This window comes from Anolis carolinensis, chromosome 1, assembly GCF_035594765.1.
Source record: "Anolis carolinensis isolate JA03-04 chromosome 1, rAnoCar3.1.pri, whole genome shotgun sequence".
Lineage (NCBI taxonomy): Eukaryota > Metazoa > Chordata > Lepidosauria > Squamata > Dactyloidae > Anolis > Anolis carolinensis.
Window position 1 is genome coordinate 143,947,220 of NC_085841.1, and position 22,325 is coordinate 143,969,544.

General features: G+C 41.0%; 1 protein-coding gene across 6 annotated transcripts in view; it reads left to right on the forward strand.

The window, feature by feature from the left end:
- Positions 1-22,325, forward strand: part of asap2 (ArfGAP with SH3 domain, ankyrin repeat and PH domain 2) — a 148,950-nt gene that overhangs the window by 24,031 nt on the left and 102,594 nt on the right. For 5 of the 6 annotated variants that reach the window (XM_062983549.1, XM_016996639.2, XM_008117675.3 and 2 more), the window contains exon 2: positions 20,520-20,592. In XM_062983549.1, the coding sequence (XP_062839619.1) occupies positions 20,520-20,592 (73 nt within the window). Of the gene's footprint in view, positions 1-20,519; positions 20,593-22,325 lie in introns of those variants that run through there. The other variant, XM_062983565.1, reaches the window with a different exon arrangement.

Sequence of the window (22,325 nt, forward strand, 5' to 3'; positions counted from 1 at the left end):
TTGCAAATCCTTGAAGTCTCTATCTTGTGGGTCTTAGCAAATGTGGTTTTATTAGAGGGCTTGTCTATAAAACGATAAGTTTGGTTGTATATTTTGAGTAGAAACTGGACACATGAAAGCATATGCAGTGATCAGTGGGTTTGTGATATAATATGGTGCTTAGACATCTGGTGTGTAGTTGCACAGTGGAATCAAGAAAGTGAATGTGTAGTGCACCATTGATGTCGTGAATCACTAAATGAGTGATGTAACTATAAGATCTCGGGTTTTTTCAACTTCATTGCTGTAAAATTAGCACACATCATGTAGTGCACCTAGTGGTCCATAATGTTTTGATCTCTTGGACATCTCACACGACCAAGATGTAGTTAAGTTGTGGAAATTGAGCATGCATTTCAGTTTTAAAGGAAGAATCAAATTCATTAGGAGCTGCAGTGACACAATGGGTTAAACCCTTGTGCCAGCCAAACTGCTGATCTGAAGGTTGACGGTTCAAATCCATGAGATGGGGTGAACTCCTGTCTGTCAGCTCTAGCTTCCCATGCGGGGGCATGAGAGAAGCCCCCTGCAGGATAGTAACACATCTGGACATCCCCTGAGCAACGTCTTTGAAGACGGCCGATTCTCTCCCACCAGAAGTGACTTGCCTCAATTTGCTTCTGTCACGATTAAAAAAACACCCACATTAATTTAATAATGAATCCAAGGACTATGAGTTAGCCTCTCTGGAATGTATTTGTCTTTAACATACAGCTTCTCCAGGAATTTTCATTCTCTTAATGACCTAATTTGAAGAGTCTGCCAAGATTAAGTATGATCTTCCTACTGAATTAGTATAAGCTGTAAATTTGTTTTCATTTGTTTTAAATTAAGCCTTCTGTTATAATTGAGGGAAAATACATCTACATCCCTAATTCCTATTTGATTCTGAAACAACTAGGATCCGGCTTTACGTAAATTTGTAAATTAAAATGGTTGTGCTGGGCTTCAGTATACATTGCAACAGGGCCAGGTCTGCCATTAGGCACAGTGGGACAGTTATCTCAGGAAAGCAAAGAACAGCATTTATATCTTGAAAAAATATATCTGTATTTGCTATGCAGTTTGCCTTCCATACCTCTAAGCTAATTTATTGCCCTCAGATATGGTGGAAAATGCTCAACTAACGTGTATTTGTGGAATCGGAGGGGCACCAACATGTCCTTTGTCTAAAGCAGGGGTCCCCAAACTAAGGCCCGGGGGCCGGATGCGGCCCTCCAAGGCCATTTACCTGGCCCCCGCCCTCAGTTTTAGATTGAGGCTCGCCCAAAGTCTGAAATGACTTGAAGGCACACGACAATCCTACTTGACTATCTCATTGGCCATAAGCAGGCTCACTTCCCACTGAAATCCTGATAAGTTTACAGTATGTTGGTTAAAATTGTTTTTATTTTTAAATATTGTATTGTTCTTTCTTTTACTAATACAGTAGAGTCTCACTTATCCAACATAAATGGGCCGGCAGAATGTTGGATAAACGAATATGTTGGATAATAAGGAGGCATTAAGGAAATGCCTATTAAACATCAAATTAGGTTATGATTTTACAAATGAAGCACCAAAACATCATGTTAGACAACAAATTTGGCAGAAAAAGTAGTTCAATACGCAGTAATGCTATGTAGTAATTACTGTATTTATGAATTTAGCACCAAAATATCATGATATATTGAAAACATTGACTACAAAAATGTGTTGGATAATCCAGAACGTTGGATAAGCGAGTGTTGGATAAGTGAGACTCTACTGTATTGTAAATGAATAATATGGTAATAATATTATATATTGTGTACACATATAATATTGATAATAATTTAATACAATATAATATTTATTTATTTATTACAGTATTTCTACCTCGCCCTTCTCACCCAATAGCGGACTCAGGGTGGCTAATAATAATAATACAATATAATGATATTGTATAATATAATAATATTAATTATATATTAAATATTAAATGTAATATTACTAATAATATTATGGTATAATGTTATAGTGCAGTATAGTAATATATAATGCTATTTTTTTTTGCACTACAAATAAGACATGAGCAGTGTGCATAGGAATTTGTATTTTTTTTTTCAAATGATAATTCGGCCCCTCAACAATCTGAGGGACCATGAATCGGCCCTCCACTTAAAAAGTTTGAGGACCCCTGGTCTAAAGCAACAAAATGCCTTGTACCATCTCTTCAACGCAGCCTTGCTCGTTTGGGAATTTTGCCAGCGCCTGCAGCATTGGCCTTGAGTTTTAGAGAAAGAACTTGAAGTAGTGGAATCTGTCATAGACAGATCTGTCCAGGGTCACTCAGTGGGTTTTCATGGACGAGTTGTGATTTGAACCCAGGTATCCAGAACCATGGTCTAACACCAGTCCTTTGAACCTGAACATGTCCATTTGTATTTTAGAATGTTTTTATGAATGTTGATGTAAATTAATAATTTTTAATCTGATTTATGTGTACTGTATAATTTTTATATGTGTGTTTATTGTAAGCCGCCCTGAGTCCCCTCTCGGGTGAGAAGGGCAGGATATAAATGTTGTAATAAATAAATAAAATAAATAACATTCAAGCACTATGCTAAGATGAGCATACCTACAAGGAGACAGGTGCGGTGATGGGACTTGAAATACCCCAAATGCTTGCCAGTTGCAATAGATATTATCATGCCACTTGCTTCCACTCTTCATTTCTCTACTGATAACCACTTTAAATAGAGAGGGGAATTTGATAGACTGCATTTTCAACATGCTGCACTTTTGGTTATGCTTTTTAGGGCTGATGGGAATGGCAGCCCAACAATATTTCAAAGGCCACATGAATCCTCTCATTACTCAAGGAACCAGGTAATTTTTTCCTAAAGGACTGCTAATTCTCAGTGATGGCTGATGAGATAGTAAATCAACTTTGGGTCCTATCCCCAACTTTAAAATATGCTGAACTTATTTTGGGAGATAAGAGTGCAACATCTTAAATAGTTTCTTTGTAAAATGTTGACAGATATTCAAATGAATCACTGTTCACTGACCAGATACTCCCTGCTGAGTGATTTGCAGCAGCCTTATAGAATGAAAGAGGCTTACAGAGGATTAGCATTTCATCCAAATGGGATGGTTGGATGTGTGTCCATCATGCTTAAACCATGGTTAGCATCATAAGTTCCAGAGAAAGAGGAATCACACCATTGAGTCCCTAAGTAGTGTACAAAATATACACATGTTTTTAAATTTTGTATTATATTAGATGTTTTTATTCTGTATTGTTGTTTTGATCTATATAAGCTGTTGTTTTAGTGCACTGTTTTTGGGCATTGAATTTTGCCAATTTATTTAAGCCGCCTTGAGTCCCCTCAGCTGAGAAAGGCGAGGTAAAAATGCTGTAAATAATAAATAAATAAATAAATAAATAATGGGGCCTGGCTGGCCTTGTTTCTCTTTCTTTGGAACCTAGCATGTTAACAATTTCTAGGCATGATGGACACATTTATTTAGTGGCCTTAATGGTACCAAATCCTGTCTGGTTTCTGAAATTCATGAGGTTGCCATAAGTCAGTAGTTAGTTTGAAGGCATATATATATGCATAATATTTTATTGGGTGAGGATCTGGCTTTTTGTGTATGTGGTGTAATGTAGTTTTATTTTCTTTTTCCATTGCAGTCTGTCAAGCCTGTGCAGGTATTTTGTTGCCTTATTTTCTTATTCATTCCTTTTAACTGCCGTCATTTCTCTGGTGTGGCTAGACAAGAGTCATGGATAGGCACTTTGCTGATATGACTCATAGGTATGTGTGAGAACGACCTTACCAGCTGACAGGTTTCTGATAGTTTGCAAACAGGGTTTGTAGGGCAAAGGACAGGACCATTAAGGAAGAAACAGTGAGTTCAACTTATTCATGAGTATATTTTTGGAATATGTTAATAAAATTGATCAGCATATCTCAAGGGGTATTTTCATTGGTGGAACAGTGACAGAGGGAGCTTTTACATTTTAGTAAAGTGACAGACATCAGACACAAAAACCTTCTGTTGTAATTCTCCAAAGTCTTGAAAGTTTTTGAGGAAAGAACATAGACTTTTGCATAAAGTAATGATGTCTTATATGATGCAGGTGATGTATTCTTTAATGGAATGCCGTATGTGTGGAATTGCGGGGAAGGGGGGCGAACATTATAGAGGTAATACTGCATCTAGCAAAGATCAGATTTCCATTGGAAAGTAGATTAAAAAGGCACGTTTTCCAAGCTGTATCAAGCTTGTCCCTTAAGGTTATAAAGAGATTAACTTGGTATTGGTATTGACTAAAACATAAAAGCAATAATTTGAAAAGAGCCTATGTGCTTTTTGAAAGCAGATATAATTGTAGTGTGTTTTTGACAGTACTTCTTGTAGAGTATGTTGGAAGAACAAAGCAATGGCTTCATGGAGAAACTATTATTTTTAAAAGGCCTTCTGTTTGCTATTCTGTTTCTTTTATGATCAAATTATGAGCCCCCCCCCCCCCAATTTTTCCAAAGATTGTTTGTGTAGTGCCCTTGGGCCTCCAGTTGTTTTGCACTTCAGCTCCCATACTTCCTAACAGCTGGTAAACTGGCTGGGATTTCCAGGAGTTGAAGTCCAAAACACCTGGAGGTCCAAAGGTTGGGAACCACTGGTATAGTGAAAGGGTATGATGCCACAATAGGTGGGCGTGAACTGTATATACTCATGTATAAGTCGACTTCAAATATATACTCCATGCAGAGAAACCCAAAAAAGCTGTCGCCACCACCATTTTTTCAAGCAGGCATTACAGGGTGCCGTAAGCAATGACACCACAGATAAAGGTACTGCATTGACTCATATATAAATTAATCCAGGTCTTTTGGGTCAGTTGTTTGACTCCCCCCCCCCCCCCCCCAGTATATGCTACTATTAGGAAATGATTGGTCTGAATACAGCAAATGATTTTACAAAGCTATGGGTGTTATAACATTTCTCTTCCAAAATAAGCTTTTTATTTGCTAAATCTTAAGGCAGAATTCTATTGTTCTTAAAGATGCACAGTCCCATGAACACAGAGACACATTTTCTTAGTTTACAGATATCTGTCTCCTCACCTAGAATCCATATTGTCAAACCATCCCAGACTTGATATAATTCTATGTGCATATGCGCATAATACAAAATATCACAATCACCAATTTGCTGTTCATGAAAAGCTGACTTAGGCTCCTTCACACTGCCTCTATAGCTCAGGATCTGATCCCAGGTTTTCCGATTATTCCAGATTATCTGGCATTGTAGATGCAAGTAAGCCAGTTTAAAACAGACAATCTGGGATCAGATCCTGGGATATAGGGGCAGTGTAGAACAGGGCTTCGACTATTCATTATTTGTGATGTAGTTAAGTGGTCATAGAGATAGCTGCAGGGGTAAGAGCAGAAGAAAGAAGATAGGCAATTTCAACAAAAATATTTTTGGGTCACTTAATGAATACTTGTTTGTGCAGATCTGTACAGAGGTATTGTTAAGATTAGATTTTTTAAAACTATGCCTGCGAGCTTCTTTACAATTTGTGTCTTTGCTTCTTGCTAGCTGAGCTGGAAAGATGCTACACTGCTATCAAATGGTTGATGTAGAGAAGGTTGGTCCCAGGAATGATAAGACAATAAAAAGTGATCTGTTGTGATTTTCACTTCTGTTTGTCACATCCTCGCACTATAGTTAGCAGTATTTGTAACTTGAAATATTGTGGGTCAAGCAGTGTTTTAGTTCTCTATTTTTTTTGTTTAAGTTGCCAGGTTTGTAAATCCCTAGATGCCAGTGGTGGCAGTATTTGAAGTAATTGCCTCTTTCAACATAATTCTGGATACAGATGTTACTGCGGTAGCATGTGGCCTAACCATGTTGAAATGCAGTCCACATTATAATGGCTCATATAAATCATTCCTTAGACTTTTAATACCTGTTGCAGCTGCTATGAGAAATGAGGGAGGACATGCAGCTGCTATGAGAAATGAGGGAGGACAAACCTTGCATGTATCCTCGAAATAGGGATAAATCTGTATTTTAGTGGGTCTAAGCTGTCTTAAATATCCTGAAGGGTACAGATTCCATCAGACTTTGGTTAGTATTGGGATTTTTTTTGGGAGACCACCAATGAAGACCAGGTACTGTAGGCTATAATTCAGAGGAAAGAACTGTCAAAATGACTTTAGAGTATTTCTTGCTTAAGAAAACCCTATGAACTTCATGGGGTCACCATAAGTCTACAGATATATTGAAGGCACACACACAAGTCTAGGAGGACATTGAATGGAGAAAATACACTACATAGACCCAAGAGGTATGGGTGGGCTAGAGGTGAATAGAAGTACTCTGGCCTAGGGGTGAGTCTACCTGGACAAGAGAACATGGACTCACCTCAAATTCAGTACTGGCTATCCTCATGACAGATACCGACTTCCATCATGTGTCACTGGTTTTCATGCCTTAATCTAGCTTTGCTGCACTTCAGGCAAAGTAGGTGCATAATCCAGAGTTTGCTAGAACTCTGGATTATTCTTGGGCTTCAAGACCATTTGGACAGCTACATGATGCTCCAGACTGGGCCCAGTTCAAGTGCTCAGTCTAGACTCGCTCTAGAAAGCAGTGAAATTACATCTCAAGTTGCCTTATTCAAAACAGATGTACCATGCACTCACTCAAAAATAAACTAAATCAAGTAGTTGGATTGCAGTCTAAATCGCTTTCTAAAAGGATGTCAATAGTTCTTAAGTTGTGCTCACCTGCTGTTTTGTTGTTTGGGTTTCCAGCTTGACATTTGGAATACCTTTTCAATCTGTAACTTAAAACACATTTGCAAGTATGTGTTAGAGCTGAGTTCGCTGTGGAAATTATAAATCCTTATTATGGCTAATTAACAAGAAGTGCTGGCAGGAACACCTTCAACCTGAAATCTCGTCAGTTAATTGGCATCTAAAAATACATTGTTACACCTAAGTGTGCCAATCTGTAATGCTGGTCCTGCTGTATTATTTTCTGCTCTGAAAATATCGTATAGATGTAAAGACCAGAATATTCTGAATATATTTGGAAGTACTGGTAATAGTCATTACATCTATTAATCATTTTCAAAAGTGTGTCCTGGTACTGTGATTCAGTGCAGTTGCCTTTTTATTCTGTATAATGTATGTGTAGAGGGAAATCTGAATATAAATTCAGCAAAGAAGAGAAAGCCTCATGAAAGCAATTTTGATTAGGGGTCTTTGTGTGGTTTCTGTTAGCCATGGTTTGAAGATATAGCCATGTTTTGTTTAATGAAATACTGAATCGAGTTTTTTTCATGCCTGTCCTGTTGCTTTTAGGAACTCACTTTTAATCAAATGGGGAAATAAGTCACAGTTCTCAATTCAGATCTAATTCCAAGCCATGTAAACAATCTAGAGTTTGTGAACCAGCAAATAGCCTGGCATGTAACTATATTTGTGGCTTATTAGCTTGTAGGAGTAGATTCATTCTTATAACAACCCAAACTTCAACAACCCACAATGTAGTTCACCATTATATTTGAGTCTGGGTGATACATGCTCCTTATGACATGATACACCTTGCTTTAATGGAAAGAAAATATCAAAGCAACAATGAAAAAGTTTTACATGTGATTATAGGTTTTCATATCAGTGTTAAAAGATATAAACTAAGACAGAAACTCTTATTGTTAATTAGTGAGCAGTAGATAAATCTGATGAACCAGATGGTATGACAATGTGATATGTATTAATTAAGACACATCAATGTATTTTCTTGTTTTTTCCTTGGAAAGGCCCCAGAATCTATTTTGACTTTCATATTAATCCACACTAGGCCTGCCAATCTGACCTAAAAACCTTTCTTGTGTGTTCATTATTTACAATCATTTTAAATAGTGATATTGCTGCCTTTCAAACTTACTAGCTTAAAATATGAATATTTTTTAGCATTGTGTTTGAAATTATGGTACATTTTCCCAAGAAATTCCATCGCACTCTAAGGGACTTGAAAGCTCCAAAGCCCCAAAAGGAGAGAATATTTCTGGAACATGGCCATACAGCCCGGAAAATGCACAACAACCCGGACTTGAAAGCCTTTCTGAGGTCTAGACTTCTGGAATGGTGCAGTTAGGGTTCTCAGAGAGATTTTAAACAAAATCTCCCTGTTACCTACCACATCTCTTCTTAAATGGAAACAGAGGTGGATGGTGATGCAGGGTAATGTGCATGAGAGTGAAGTGGATTAGCTAGGACTGCAGATAAGAGGATCCATGCCTGGCGAGTGTATGTTAAAATCAGAAGGGCCAGGGCAAAGAAACGAATCAGGACCCATCCAGACAGGCTTTAAAGCTGAAACCTGTCCCAACAACACCAGTGGTAAAACCGAATTAATTCAAATAAAACCAAGTTTAATTAGATACCCCGTTAGATTTAGGCCTTCCTGAAAGGCCTGAGCCTGATCGGGTATTGGACCTGTGGGGACTCACTTCTGGGTAGTCCTGGGGTTACCTGGGTACAAGTCCCCATTGCCATCTCACACCTTTTGGTCTCCTAGAACCAAAAGTGCAGAATGGTACCCACCCCCTCACCCCAAGCCCCAAAATAACCCCTAGAAATATAATAAAACTTACTGGGCTGCCATTACATCCCTCCTCACCCTTTCCTGGCACGAGGAAGTGACGTGCCAGGAGACCGGGGGGGGGGGGGGGAGAGAGAGAAGGGATTTTCCTCCTCAGACACCTTCCTTTCTCCTGGCACGTCATTTCCTCATGGCAGTAGAGCGCAAGGAGGGATGTAATGGTGACCTGGTAAGTTTTTTCTTATTTTTAGGGGTTATTTGGGGGAGCTTTGAGGTAGCTGTCATCCCAATAGTTGTAGGGATGGCATGTAGACACACCCCCACGGGAAAGCTCGGGTTTTTGGAGTGGCATGGGGACTGAAATCCACAACAAAGTGGTTTTTTTTTTAAAATCCGCTTTGGCGCGGGTTTAAAGTCTGTCTGGAAGTGCCCTCACCAGGTTGAAGATAGGCCACAGAGTTTTATTATAATTAGGCCAAAAAGGCTACAAGCACAAGCAATTTGCTTCAAAATGTACAAGCATGATGATACAGAGAAATGCAAGACATCTTATACAGTTCTGACAGCCATTCAAACCTTCCACTCCTTTCTCAGATTGGCCAGAAAAAAAGGCTGGCTAGGATCTGCAGCAGGATTGGTAGAAGACTCTGCTGACATCATGGCATCCAGTTGGGAATTCCCTTGTTAGGGAGAATGGTGGCTGGGGATTGCTCAGGCAAGGGACCAATCAGCTGTTGGGACGTCCCCTGGGAGGGCGCGAATTTGGAGAAGACAATGCTAAAGAATGTTGATGAGTATTTGATTAGCTCAACTGTGTCAAGACAAAGATACGGAGCCCAGAAACAAATGTGCGAGGCTTGGGAGACAAAGGTACCGATCCCGGGAAATCAAGGGCTAGGTGGTTAATAAAATAATGGATGCATGAACAGGCTGTCAGCCTTAGCAGCCTCAGGTGAATCACACAAAGATCTTTGGGGCTAATCTGGTTGGTACCGGAGATCACTTATCTTTTCGTATATACAATGAACCTGACTTGGGAAACTGCCAGAGGGATTTGTCCAACCTTCCTATTCTTAGGGGATTACAGGGTTACAGAGGTTTGGTTGTCTTTGGGGCTATATTTTGATACACTCTTATAAAGCAGTTCATATACATTTTACACAGGAAATAGATACAGTATACAATTAAAAGATACAAGTTACACAAAAATAATAACATAGATACAATTTATTGCAGAGTTAGATACAATATAGTTTAGGAGTTTACAGCTACTGCTGGTTCAGTCTCGATCTTCCAATTCTTTGAAATGATGCAAGTCCGGAAAGGGTCTTTTTTTAAAAATAGGGGGAAAAATAATATATTTATTTCGGAGCCCTTGGTGAACTCTAAATCTTCAGGGAATGGGGGTGGTACCGTGGTTTGACAATAAGAATGTGTGCAAGTGTGTGAGAACATCTGCAGTGATTGACATGAGATTGCCATGTTTCCGTTGATGCTTTTAGGAGTAGAACTGGGCCTGAAAGTAGTTTCAGGCTTCCAATTTATATCTGGACAAAGTACAAAGTATTGGTTTTGACCCCACATGGTTTGGATCCAGATTACCTTCAGGATGGCCTTCTGCACAATCTACCCCTTAGGATACTGAGGTCCTCTGTGGTGTGGCTACTCCAGCCAGCCAGAAGCTGTATATTGAGTGTCACTCTTCATCAGCTGCCCCATAACTGTGGAATTACTTGCTGGCAGAACTCCCACTGCTGAATCAGTTGTCAGAATTCAAGACATAACTGAAGACCTATATCTTCCAGCAGGCCTACCCAGTCAATTTTTAACTAAGATTTTTAAATCTACATTCAGTTTGCATTTTAATATATACTAGCTTGGGGACCCGGCGATGCCCGAGTATTTTGAGAATGGTATTATTTGTCTTTTAATGTTATGTATTCTGTTTGGAGTGGGTGAACTACAATTCCCAGAATCGTGGCTGAATCCTCCCCAAACCCTGCCAGTATTCAAAGTTGGCCATTTTGGGCGTGTGTACCAGGTGTGCTGCAGTACTCTCTGGATGGGGGTGAACTACTGTAATTTCCAGATTCCCGGGGCAATTGCCCCGAAATATCTATCAGTATCCACAGCAGGCAATATTCAGCCTGTGTGCCAAGTTTGGTCTAGATTCATCATTGGCTGGGTTCAGTGGTCTTTGGATGGAGGTGAACTACAACTCCCAAAATCAAGACCCCTTTCCACAAATACCTACAGGTCATGAGGCTTCTCTGTGTGAAGTGTGCTCCTAATGTATTGTCGGTGGGGTCAGTGTTTATATGGCTGCAGGTGAACTATAACTCCCTTTTTCCCAAACTTGTCCAATATGTTGTATTGGTTATGGGGGCTCTGTGTGCCAAGTGTGATGCTCATTCATTGCAGGTGAACTATAAATCCCAGTATCTACTACTCCTCAACTTCCAGGCCAGTTCCCCTCCAAACGCACCAGTAGTCAAATCTGGGCATGTGGGGTCTGCATGGCAAGTTTGGCCGAGAGCCATCATTATTTGGGTTAATAGCATTGTGGGTGTAGGTGAACTACAACTCCTATATATTCCCCAGTAGGCGTGACAGTGCTCTGACTTGATGCAGGGTGAACCACAACTTCCACCATGTGGAGTCAATCCCTAAACTTCTCCAGTAAATTTAGTTGCAGCTCAGTTCTGCTCTGTTTGTTATGCAGAGAGATTGGAAAGGAAAGGGCAGTGGGCGGGGCCATGCAAATTCCACAGCAATGGAGAACCCTGGGATGCCTGCCTGTGGTGGAAGAAAAAGCAAAATCTAGGATGAAATGGTCCCCAAACGAAAGCATTCCTTGGGTGGTGGGCTGTAGTGTTTGGGAAGGACATTGGCAGGGGTTGGGCTGCATGTTCATGGCCCTCGCTGTAACTGCAGTGTCAGTGGAAAAGAGTGACTTGCTAGATTATTAACCCTGGAAAGTATAGCCTGTTTGTGGAGGCTGGAGGCTGTCTGTGTGAGCAGACATCCATGCCACATACACACATATGGGTTTTCACTTTTATTATGGATTTAGATGTTTATGAGGAGCCCCGGTGGTGAAGTGTGTTAAAGCACTGAGCTGGAGACCGAAAGGTCCCAGGTTCAAACCCCGGGAGTGGCGGGAGCGGCCGCTGTTAGCCCCAGCTCCTGCCAACCTAGCAGTTTGAAAACATGCCAATGTGAGTAGATCAATAGGTACCGCTCCAGCGGGAAGGTAACGGCGCTCCATGCAGTCATGCCGGCCACATGACCTTGGAGGTGTCTATGGACAACGCCGGCTCTTCGTCTTAGAAATGGAGATGAGACCAACCCCCAGAGTCAGACATGACTGGACGTAACGTCAGGGGAAACCTTTACCTTTATATATGTTTATATTATATTTTAATTCATCCACTATATATTTTACTATATGTATTTTGTAGTGGTGTGTTTTAATGTATGTATTTTATGGTGATGTGTTTTAACTGTGTTGTGCCCCACCTGAAGCCATGAGAAGAGGCGGGTGATTATTATTATTATTATTATTATTATTATTATTATTATTATTAAAAATTGGCATTTGATTTTGAAGAAAAGCAAACTTGTTTTTGATTTCTGGGTAGAGGAGGTGGGGTAAATTTAGTAAACGAGAACCCAACGAAAAAGTATTTTTGTTGGGGGTGAATCCAGTGGTATAGTGGTATATGATAGCATGAGCTTGTCAATTTTAATTCCCTTCTTCAGATGTACACTACTGAAGCCACAAGAAGTTGGCTGATCATCCATCATTAAGCTAGTCTTCACATAACATTTTAATTGCTGATTTAAGAATGTCTTGTCTCTGTTAATCACTTGCTGCGATAAGTAATTTATCTCCTTAAAGAAACCCAGCTTTTCCACTGAATTTTAAAAAAATGTGTACTTATCATTAAATACAACCTGGTTTATATCAGAGCAACTTTTACATGTCTACTCAAAAATAAGTACTGCAGAGCTCAGTGGGACTTGTGTGTGTGTCTTCAAGTCAAATCACATGAATTTAATAGGGTTTTTATTGCCATGTTTTGGTTTAGGATTGCAGCTCTTACTGGATTTCTTTATTAGTATCTTTTTTGAACTAGTAGATAAAATCAATATAAAAGTGTTGGTTAGTGTTGGGAAAGGAAGGCCAAGGAAATGCCCAAAGAATGAAAGTGCTGCATTTTCTTGTTCTTGCCAATGAAAAGAGGAATGAAGACAATGAAAGCAATGCATGAGTGTCCTGCTCACTTCAAAGGATCAGTCTGAACGCAGATCAGAGATGGCTGCTCTCAAATCCAATCTTTATTGAAGAACACATGACTTTGGAAAAGTCAGGAATGACTCAATGTTTACATACAACTATTTTTATAACTTTTAATGCTACGTAACACCACACGTAAATATCATCATCAAGTCCCACCCCCAATATCACATTACTACCATTTTCACACACTAGACCAATTATAATTGTTTATACTTTCGGCCCCAAGTTCCCAGGCATATTCTATCTTCTTCTGCCAGGTGCTCCTGGGATTGTTTATGTTATGACTCCCAGTTACAGGGCTGAATTACCAAAGCCCTGTAACTGGGTTCCATGACATGGTGCCCTCCTTTTCTTCGTCCTCCTCTTCGGTTCTTCTTTCATCACAAGCCTGAAACAAAACAATAATTCTATGTGTCCATTTTGTCCAAAGTACCCATATATTTTTTCAGTAAGCTACGATGGAATACAGGGTGTATTTTCCCTAAACTTTTTGGCAATGCCAACTGGAAAGTCACCTCGTTGATAACACCCTGTATTCTAAATGGTCCAATATATTTAGGGCCCAATTTTTTCGAAGGTAGCCCCAGTTTGATGTTTTGAGTACTTAGCCACACTAAATCTCCTTTCTCCAATTTATCACCTTCCACCCTCTTTCTGTCTGCGAATACTTTATACTTTTTATGTGCTTCTTTTAAGGATGCAGTCACTTGACTCCAGCATTCCATCATTTGCGCTTTCCATTTCCCTGCTTCTGTTCCCTCATTCTCTGTCCATCTTGGCAGCTGGGGCAGAGGCTGTATTTCATACCCGTAAACTACTTCAAAGGGGGTTTTATTTGTTGCTGAATGTATAGTCGAATTAAAAGCTAGTTCTGCAAAAGCCAACCACCGAGACCAGTCATTTTGTCTCATGTTAGAGTACATTCGAAGGAACTGCCCAAGTGTCTGCTGAGTACGTTCTACCGCCCCATTGTTTGTCAGAGAATATTGTTCCCTCTTTTGCTGTGGGTATTCCTTCGTGTTGAGGCATGCGTGAAAGAGCATCTGCCAAGACATTCTGCTTCCCTTGAAAAAACTTTAATTGGAAATCGAACCTGCTGAAGTATTGTGCCCATCTAATCTGTTTGGGGGACAATTTTCGAGGGGACTTTAAATACTGGAGGTTCTTATGGTCAGACCAAATTTCAAATGGGATTCCGCTTCCTTCGAGAAAGTGTCGCCAGCATTCTAAGGCTTTTAATATGGCTAGTGCCTCTTTTTCCCATATCGGCCAACATTTTTCAGTTTCGCTGAACTTCCGGGACAAATATCCACAGGGTTTTAAGTTCCCATTTTGATCCTTTTGCAATAGTACTGCCCCATACGCACAGTCTGAGGCATCGCAATGGATTATGAAAGGGCTCCTGATATCGGGGTGTTTTAGAATGGGTCCTTCTGTGAAGCATTCTTTTAGGGTTTCAAATGCCTTTTGGCATTCTGGCGTCCAACTTAGTTTGGCGCCAGGAGCTTTTACTTTTGCTGTCTCTCCTTTCCCTTTTGTTTTTAAAAGTTCAGTAAGGGGTGCGGTTATTTGCGCGAAGCCTTTTATGAAGGATCTATAAAAATTTGCAAACCCCAGAAACGATTGCAATTGCCTCCTTGTTTGAGGCACTCCCCATTCTTTTACATCTGATACTTTAGCTGGATCCATAGCTAACCCTTCTGGAGATATCCGATACCCCAGAAAGTCAATTTGAGTTTTATTAAATTCACATTTGGACAGTTTTGCGTACAGCTTTGCTTCTCTTAGTCTCTGCAAAACTTCCCGGACCAATTTCACGTGCTTTTCCTTATCTTCAGTCACAATCAAGATATCATCAAGAAATATGAATACCCCTCTGTACAACAATGGGTGCAGTATTTCATTTATAAGCTGCATAAAGCACCCGCCTCCATTTTTTAATCCGAAAGGTAAAATTTTATATTCAAAATGGCCGAATGCGCAGGAAAATGCAGTTTTCCAAGTATCCTCCGGTTTGATCCTTAATTTATGATATGCTTCAATTAAATCAAGTTTAGTAAATATGCTCCCTTTTTTCAATACGGTAATTAAATCCTTTACTAAGGGCATAGGGTATTTATTGTCCTTAGTAATTGCATTTAAATTTCGATAATCAATGCACAATCTTAGGGAGTTGTCTTTCTTTCTCCTGAATAACACTGGGGCCCCGAGAGGAGAATTGGATGGCTTAATGAAGCCCCGCGCCAGGTTTTTATCAATGTATTTCCTCAATTCCTCCTTCTCCTGCACAGACATGGGATACACTTTTGGTTTTGGTAAGTTTGCTCCGGGGGTTATTTCAATTTCTACTTCTATGTTCCTTTTGGGAGGTAATTTACTTGCCTCTTTCTGATTGAACACATCCACAAAGTCTCTGTATTCAGGTGGCAATAGCAGTGGGTCTATTTCACCTTCTTCATCTCCCTCGTCCTCCTCTTCTGCAATCTTGCTTATCTCCCATTGCGTCTGCTGTTCTTTAAATGCTAGGCTCTTTCCTCTCCAATCTACTTCGGGATTTGCCTGTTCGAGCCATGGTATCCCTAATATTACGTGGTATGTGGCAATAGGGGCTATCACAAAGGATATTCTTCCTTCCCATTTGCCTATTTTACATGGGACCTCCCGTATTTCCTTTGTAGATACTTCCCCAGTAGCAACTGATCCGTCTAGCTGCGAAAACGCAATTGGGGAGTCAAGCGCCATCTGCTGGCATTTCAACGCTCCTGCTAACTCTGGAGTTATAATATTCCTGGAACAACCACAATCCACAAATGCCTTGCAGGTGGCCCGATTCTCTAGCCCCGAGAGGCAGATTGGCACTACTATCATGCGTTTGTCCCGACTCACCAATTTTTCTGAAGATTCTGGGGCTTGCACCTCCTCCTCCGCACGCCTCCCGGTTGCTGGCTTGGGCTTTGAGGGTTTTGGCGGCTCCCCCTTCCGTGCCCAGCATTCTGCTGCTCGATGGCCCGTCTTCCCACATACAAAGCATCCCGGTTTAGGTTTGTTGTCGTCTCCTCTGGAGGGAATCCCCGGCCTCCCTCCGGGTCTTTCCTGCTTCCTCGTTTCTCCTCGACCTCTCGCCACCGGTCTTTGCTGGCCGCCGCTGCTCCTGAAGCGCTTTACTTGGGCCAGAGTGGATTCAACGCGCCCCGCTAGTTGAATCCATCCCTGGAGCGTTTCGGGGTCATCTCTGTGCGCTGCCCAGCTGAAAATCTCGGGGCGTAGTCCCTCTTTAAATAATTCCACTTTGGTCACTTCAGACCACTCTGGTACCCTTTCCGCGAGGTGGAGGAATTCCTCTGCGTACTCGGGTACCGTTTTGTCCCTCTGCTTTATTCCTTTCAGCTGGTCTCGAGCCCTCAATTGCTCTAGCCGGTCTCTGAACCGGTTTTCCAGTGCGGCGAGGAAGCGGGGCACTGACCTCAGGCATGGGTCCTGTCTGGCATGTAGTTGCACATACCAGCTGGCCGCTCCTCTCTTTAGTGTGTTGCCGATGGCCCGAACCCTGCTTGCTTCGGAGGGGAATGTGTGTGCATTGTCTTCCATGTATCCCCTGATGCTAATTAGAAAAAAGTTCAGTTCGGCTGATTCCCCTCCGTATTCTAGCTTGAGATCTTCCCTTCTTGGCATCCATTCAGCGGCCCGTTGATGCTGTCTGGGAGGCATGGGGAAGGGTTGCATCGGGTTTCCTTGGATCACGCCGCGCCCCACTCCGGTGGTCATTCTGCGCGGCTCCCGAAATCCTGCCGCCGCTGTCGGCCCTTCCCCCCATCCGCATACTGGCCTCGCTGTAGCCCCCGCATCTCGCCTTTCCCCGTCGTACGGCACATCCTCCTCCTCTTCCTGGATCTCCTGCTCCTCTCCGCCTTCGTCTGCTAATCCACTGGACCCGATCCCTGGCCCCAGTGGTCTTTCCACCCCGACGCCCATCCGGGGGGTTGGGAGCTCTGTTGGAGATGGCGGCCTCAGAGTTCCCAGAGCTCGCTGGCGCTCCACTTCGCGTGCCATTCTGTCTCTGAACTCCAGCTCCTGCCAATATTCCTCGTCTCCCTCGTCCCTTGCCGCCGCGGGACTCTGCGTTGAAGCTCGCTGTCCCCTCTGGCTCCAATCGCCTCCTTTGCTTGGCTCTCTCTCGGCGCCATATCGGATGTGCTCTTTTTGGAGATTCTCTTCCAATATTGGCACTATTCTCCCCACGGTATCCGACAGCCTGGATAAATGAGTTTCCAGGATGGATAACCGCAGGGCCACGGTCTCCGGCATGCTTCCTCCAGATCCCCAACTGGTTTCTGCCGCCGCCGGAACACCTCTTCCCCCTCTGGGAATCCTCTGGGTCACGCCGTCCGGCTTGGGGTACCCCGTAGAGGAAGCTATGGCTTGCAATGTCTCTTCTGCCAACGGCAGAGCTCCCAGCGGAGGCCCCTTTGCTCCGTCATGGCTTTGATCTCCTTCCCTGCTCATTATCACTTCACTGCAAATTTGCAGGAGGGTGAGAACTGGATTCCTGACTTAATTGTCCTGCTCACTTCAAAGGATCAGTCTGAACGCAGATCAGAGATGGCTGCTCTCAAATCCAATCTTTATTGAAGAACACATGACTTTGGAAAAGTCAGGAATGACTCAATGTTTACATACAACTATTTTTATAACTTTTAATGCTACGTAACACCACACGTAAATATCATCATCAAGTCCCACCCCCAATATCACATTACTACCATTTTCACACACTAGACCAATTATAATTGTTTATACTTTCGGCCCCAAGTTCCCAGGCATATTCTATCTTCTTCTGCCAGGTGCTCCTGGGATTGTTTATGTTATGACTCCCAGTTACAGGGCTGAATTACCAAAGCCCTGTAACTGGGTTCCATGACACATGAGGGCATAGTAAAATGCGGAGAGTAAAAATAAAGCACCCATAGCTTTCAAAATTCAACCTGAGGCTGAAATGCATGAGCCTTTTTTATTTGCAGGTGCTGAAAGGGGAGAGACAAGCAGAGAACTTGCACTAAAGGGGAATGCTCTCTGCATAAAAGGACAAAGAAGCACAAAAGACGAGCCCCATTAAGACATTTAAAAGCCTTACTTGTTCAGTGCTCAATTACCCCAGTGCCACAAAGGAAGCACTCCGCTGAAATCACTGGAGGAAATGTTCATGTTTTGCTTTGTTGTTGTTATTATTTTACAATTTTAGGGAAAACTACAGATACAAGGGAAATGGAAAACGTGTTTTACATCACAGCATTTATTAGCTTTGTGAAAAACTCCAGCCTTTCCTCTCCATTTTGTTTGGTAATGAGTTAATTATTCAGTGTATAGACATATATCACCAGCAGGGGTTCGGTATGATTTAAATGCTAAAGGCATCTGGGGAGGGATAAAACAAAGCATGTGTACCATTGTCACCCATGACAGCTTGACAAGAATTTTGTTAGTCTCAAGGATATTCTATGTTGTAAATGTTGTAAAATGTCATTGCTGGGTTGTTTTTCTATGAATCTTAAACAGCTGAACACACGAACAGCTATATCATTTCTCATATATTTTGAGTTTTGTGACAGTGGTTTGAGCATGGATTTTGTTTTGCTTGGTGTGTAATTAAAGCTGTCATATTCTTGGAAAGGTTTCCGTTTTTCAGTGGAGGTTTCTAATTTGTATTTGAAACAAAATATACAAGAGCCAGCATGATGTACTGGTTTGAGTGCTGGATTGCGATTGAAGACCAGTGTTCAAATCCCTGCTCAGCCATGGAGACCCAATGCATGACCTTGGGCTTCAATGGATGCAACTAGAAGCCTCCTCTCAATAAATCTTGCCAAGAAAACCATGTGATAGATTTGCCTTAGTTTCTTCATCTTGGAAGTGACTTGAAGGCAAATAACAAGGTATGCTAGATAGCAATTGAAGACTCCTTGTTATTAAGTACTTCCATGCAGTGAAAAAGACTTGGCTGGTATATGTTGTTCATTGTTGTCTTCAAATTGTTTCTGATTTGTTGTATCCCTAAAGCAGAGCATGTTGGTGACACACCATTTTAGATATACAGTGGAGTCTCACTTATCCAACCTTCGCTTATCCAACGTTCTGTATTATCCAACATAGTCTCCCTTTTAGTAGTCAATGTTTTTGTAGTCAATGTTTTCAATACATTGCAATGTTTTGGTGCTAAATTCATAAATACAGTAATTACTACATAACATTACCGTGTACTGAACTGCTTTTTCTGTTGATTTGTTGTAAAACATGTTGTTTTGGGGCTTAATTTGGAAAATCATAACGTAATTTGACGTTTAATAGGCTTTTCCTTAATCCCTCCTTATTATCCAACATTTTCACTTATCCAACATTCTGCCAGCCCATTTATGTTGGATAAGTGAGACTCTACTGTACATCCTTTTTCGACATAGTAGTTCTGTTTTGCCAGCAATCGGGAGGTTAAACCAACTCTTTCTAAGAGATTTTTTTTATATATCAGAAGCGATTTGAGAAACTGCAAGTCGCTTCTGGTGTGAGAGAATTGGCTGTCTGCAAGGATGTTGCCCAGGGGACGCCTGGATGTTTTACCATCCTGTGGGAGGCTTCTTTCATGTCCCTGCATGGGAAGCTGGAGCTGACTGATGGGAGCTTACCCCTATCCCCAGATTCGAACCGCCGACCTTTCGGTCAGCAGTCCTACTGGCACAAGGGTTTAACCATTGCGCCACCGGGGGGGCTCCTTTATAAGAGACACAAACATACGTATATAAATTGTAATAACAAAATTATTGGAATATATCAAATCTCATAACAAGTTTTTCTTTATATTTTTTAAAACACATGATTTATTTCTTATGTCACATAGACTCAGCGTTTTCTTATTACATTTGTGCAACACACCTACATACTGAAGTCGACACATTAATGTGTCGCAACATACAATTCACAAAGCTCTGCCCTATAGTGAAACTGTAGCAGGGTCTTCTTGACTGATTTGTTCAGAGGTAGTCTTCCGCTGCCTTTTTGTGAGGCTGAGAGTATGTGACTTACCCAAGGTCAGTGAGTTTCTATGAGTGAGCAGGGAATCAAACCTAGGACCCTTTGAATCCCAGTGTGCGCCTAGACTGCAGAATTAATGCAGTTTGATACTTCAACTGCCATAGCTCAGTGCTATCAAATACAGTAGAGTCTCACTTATCCAACATAAACAGGCTGGCAGAACGCTGGATAAGCGAAAACATTGGATAATAAGGAGGGATTAAGGAAAAGCCTATTAAACGTCAAATTACGTTATAGTTTTACAAATTAAGCACCAAAACATCATGTTTTACAACAAAAGGACAGAAAAAGCAGTTCAATACATGCGCTCGGGTTGTGGCGCAGGCTGGAGAGCAGCTGCAATGAATCACTGCAATGAATCACTCTGACCAGGAGGTCATGAGTTCGAGGCCCGCTTGGAGCCTATGTTTGTTTGTCTTTGTTCTATGTTAAAAGGCATTGAATGTTTGCCTATATGTGTAATGTGATCCGTCCTGACATGAGTTTTTCTTTTTGTCATTTATAGGCACTGGATGTTGACCGAACAGTTCTTTATAAAATGAAGAAATCTGTAAAAGCCATAAATATTTCTGGTTTAGGTATGTATCGTCTATTTACTGATGGCCTATATTGCTTAGATAATGAAACTAACCAACCAGCCAACCATGTATTTGAAGACAGAAGCCTTTCAAGTATCATCTCTTGGGGCACATCTACATTGACCATTTAATGCAATTTAAAGACAGTTGGACAGTGCAGTGTTTATATGATGCATGCCACTAACATGCAAAGCAGCACACATTCAGGGTAATAAACTGGGATAAGCGAAGTTGAGTTATACACCGAAATAGAGCACATTGGTGTGCTTAAGTATAAACCACATTGTATGGCAAAATCATTGAGGGATGGAAACTTTGGCAACATTGTGATTCCTCCAAGCTCATGAAGCCATGAATACTGCATATCCTGAAAGTAGTTTGAGGCCAGCCTATGTGGTGAGTATAAACACCATCCAGACCTCGAGCCGGTTCAAAGACTTTACTTATAGTTATCCACCTACTGAAATCTCTTCCTTCTCTGCTGGTTTCACGCTGAACTATGTGGTCAGTGTAGATGTGTCCTTGAAAATATTTCAGAAAAAAGTATGAAAAGTATGCTAATAACTTTAGAAAAGTTCCTTTTTTGGACTTCCCAAAATTCTTCTGCCAACTGTTTGATTGTTGAATTTATTTCTTACTGCTTTGTATTCTTTAATGTTGGTTAAATGGATTTAGATAAATAATATGGTAAAAATAACCTTTTCAGGTTCTGTGTAAAATGCAAATTTCTATTAAAAAGTAAGATACTATTAAATTGAAACCCCATCATTCCTTTTCTAACTAATGCTAGGGGGAGTTTTAGTCTAACATCTAGAGAACTGCGTAATTCCCATCCCTGAGCTAACTGGAAGCTCATGAATGTATGTCTTCCTTTTCTGAAGCAAGTTCCCTTCATCATATTTTGGTTACATATGTACTAAATAACAATATTCTGTTGTTTTGCAATGGAATTGGAACTTACAGCCCTTTATGTTTGAATTGCTTTCCTGGCTGCTTCAACATGGTCAAGAGTATCAGGGTTTTTTTTAAAGGAAAGCAAGAACAGGGGCAATTATCTCAGCAACCTCTTTATTCATTCTTTCCCAGCAATGCTGAGAACAAAACACAAAGTAATGCCAACCCCTTTCTGCACTTCTCCACAAAACATTGCATGATCTGGATTTCTAGCGGTATAGTTATGTGGCCCAAAGTATATAAAACACACACAAAATAAATAAAAAAGGGAAACACCACACAGAGAGAAGAAATGGCCTATGGAAAATCAAAAATTAAAGGTGTTGGCGAGGAACTGCCCACTCCTTCACCACAATGGATTATTTATCTATTAAATTGTGAGTGGCAACCTTGAAGTGGAGGAACGGGATTGAAAATATGGATGCCAAGGAGGTTCCTTGCATCACAGAAACTGGTGAATTGGGATGGCTGCCTAATGATTGAAAGGATTTTTTTTTTAAAAAAAACACTCTCAAACAAACCATATTGCACTTTTGCAGTAGAGAAATACAGGATGAAATGAGCAGCACAAATGCTGTTGCGTTCTCCCACCAGGACACTATTTAGGAAAAAATTATGCAATGTTCTGCTAGCATTCCCAAAATCTTGTGTTATTATAGTGATATAATGCTATAGCATTATGACAGTATAAAAGCAAGCAAATAACAAACAAAACTCAAAGCAAAACAAAAGAGGAGGTAAATAAAGGTTTAAATGAGAAAAGTCTATTCAACTCTATC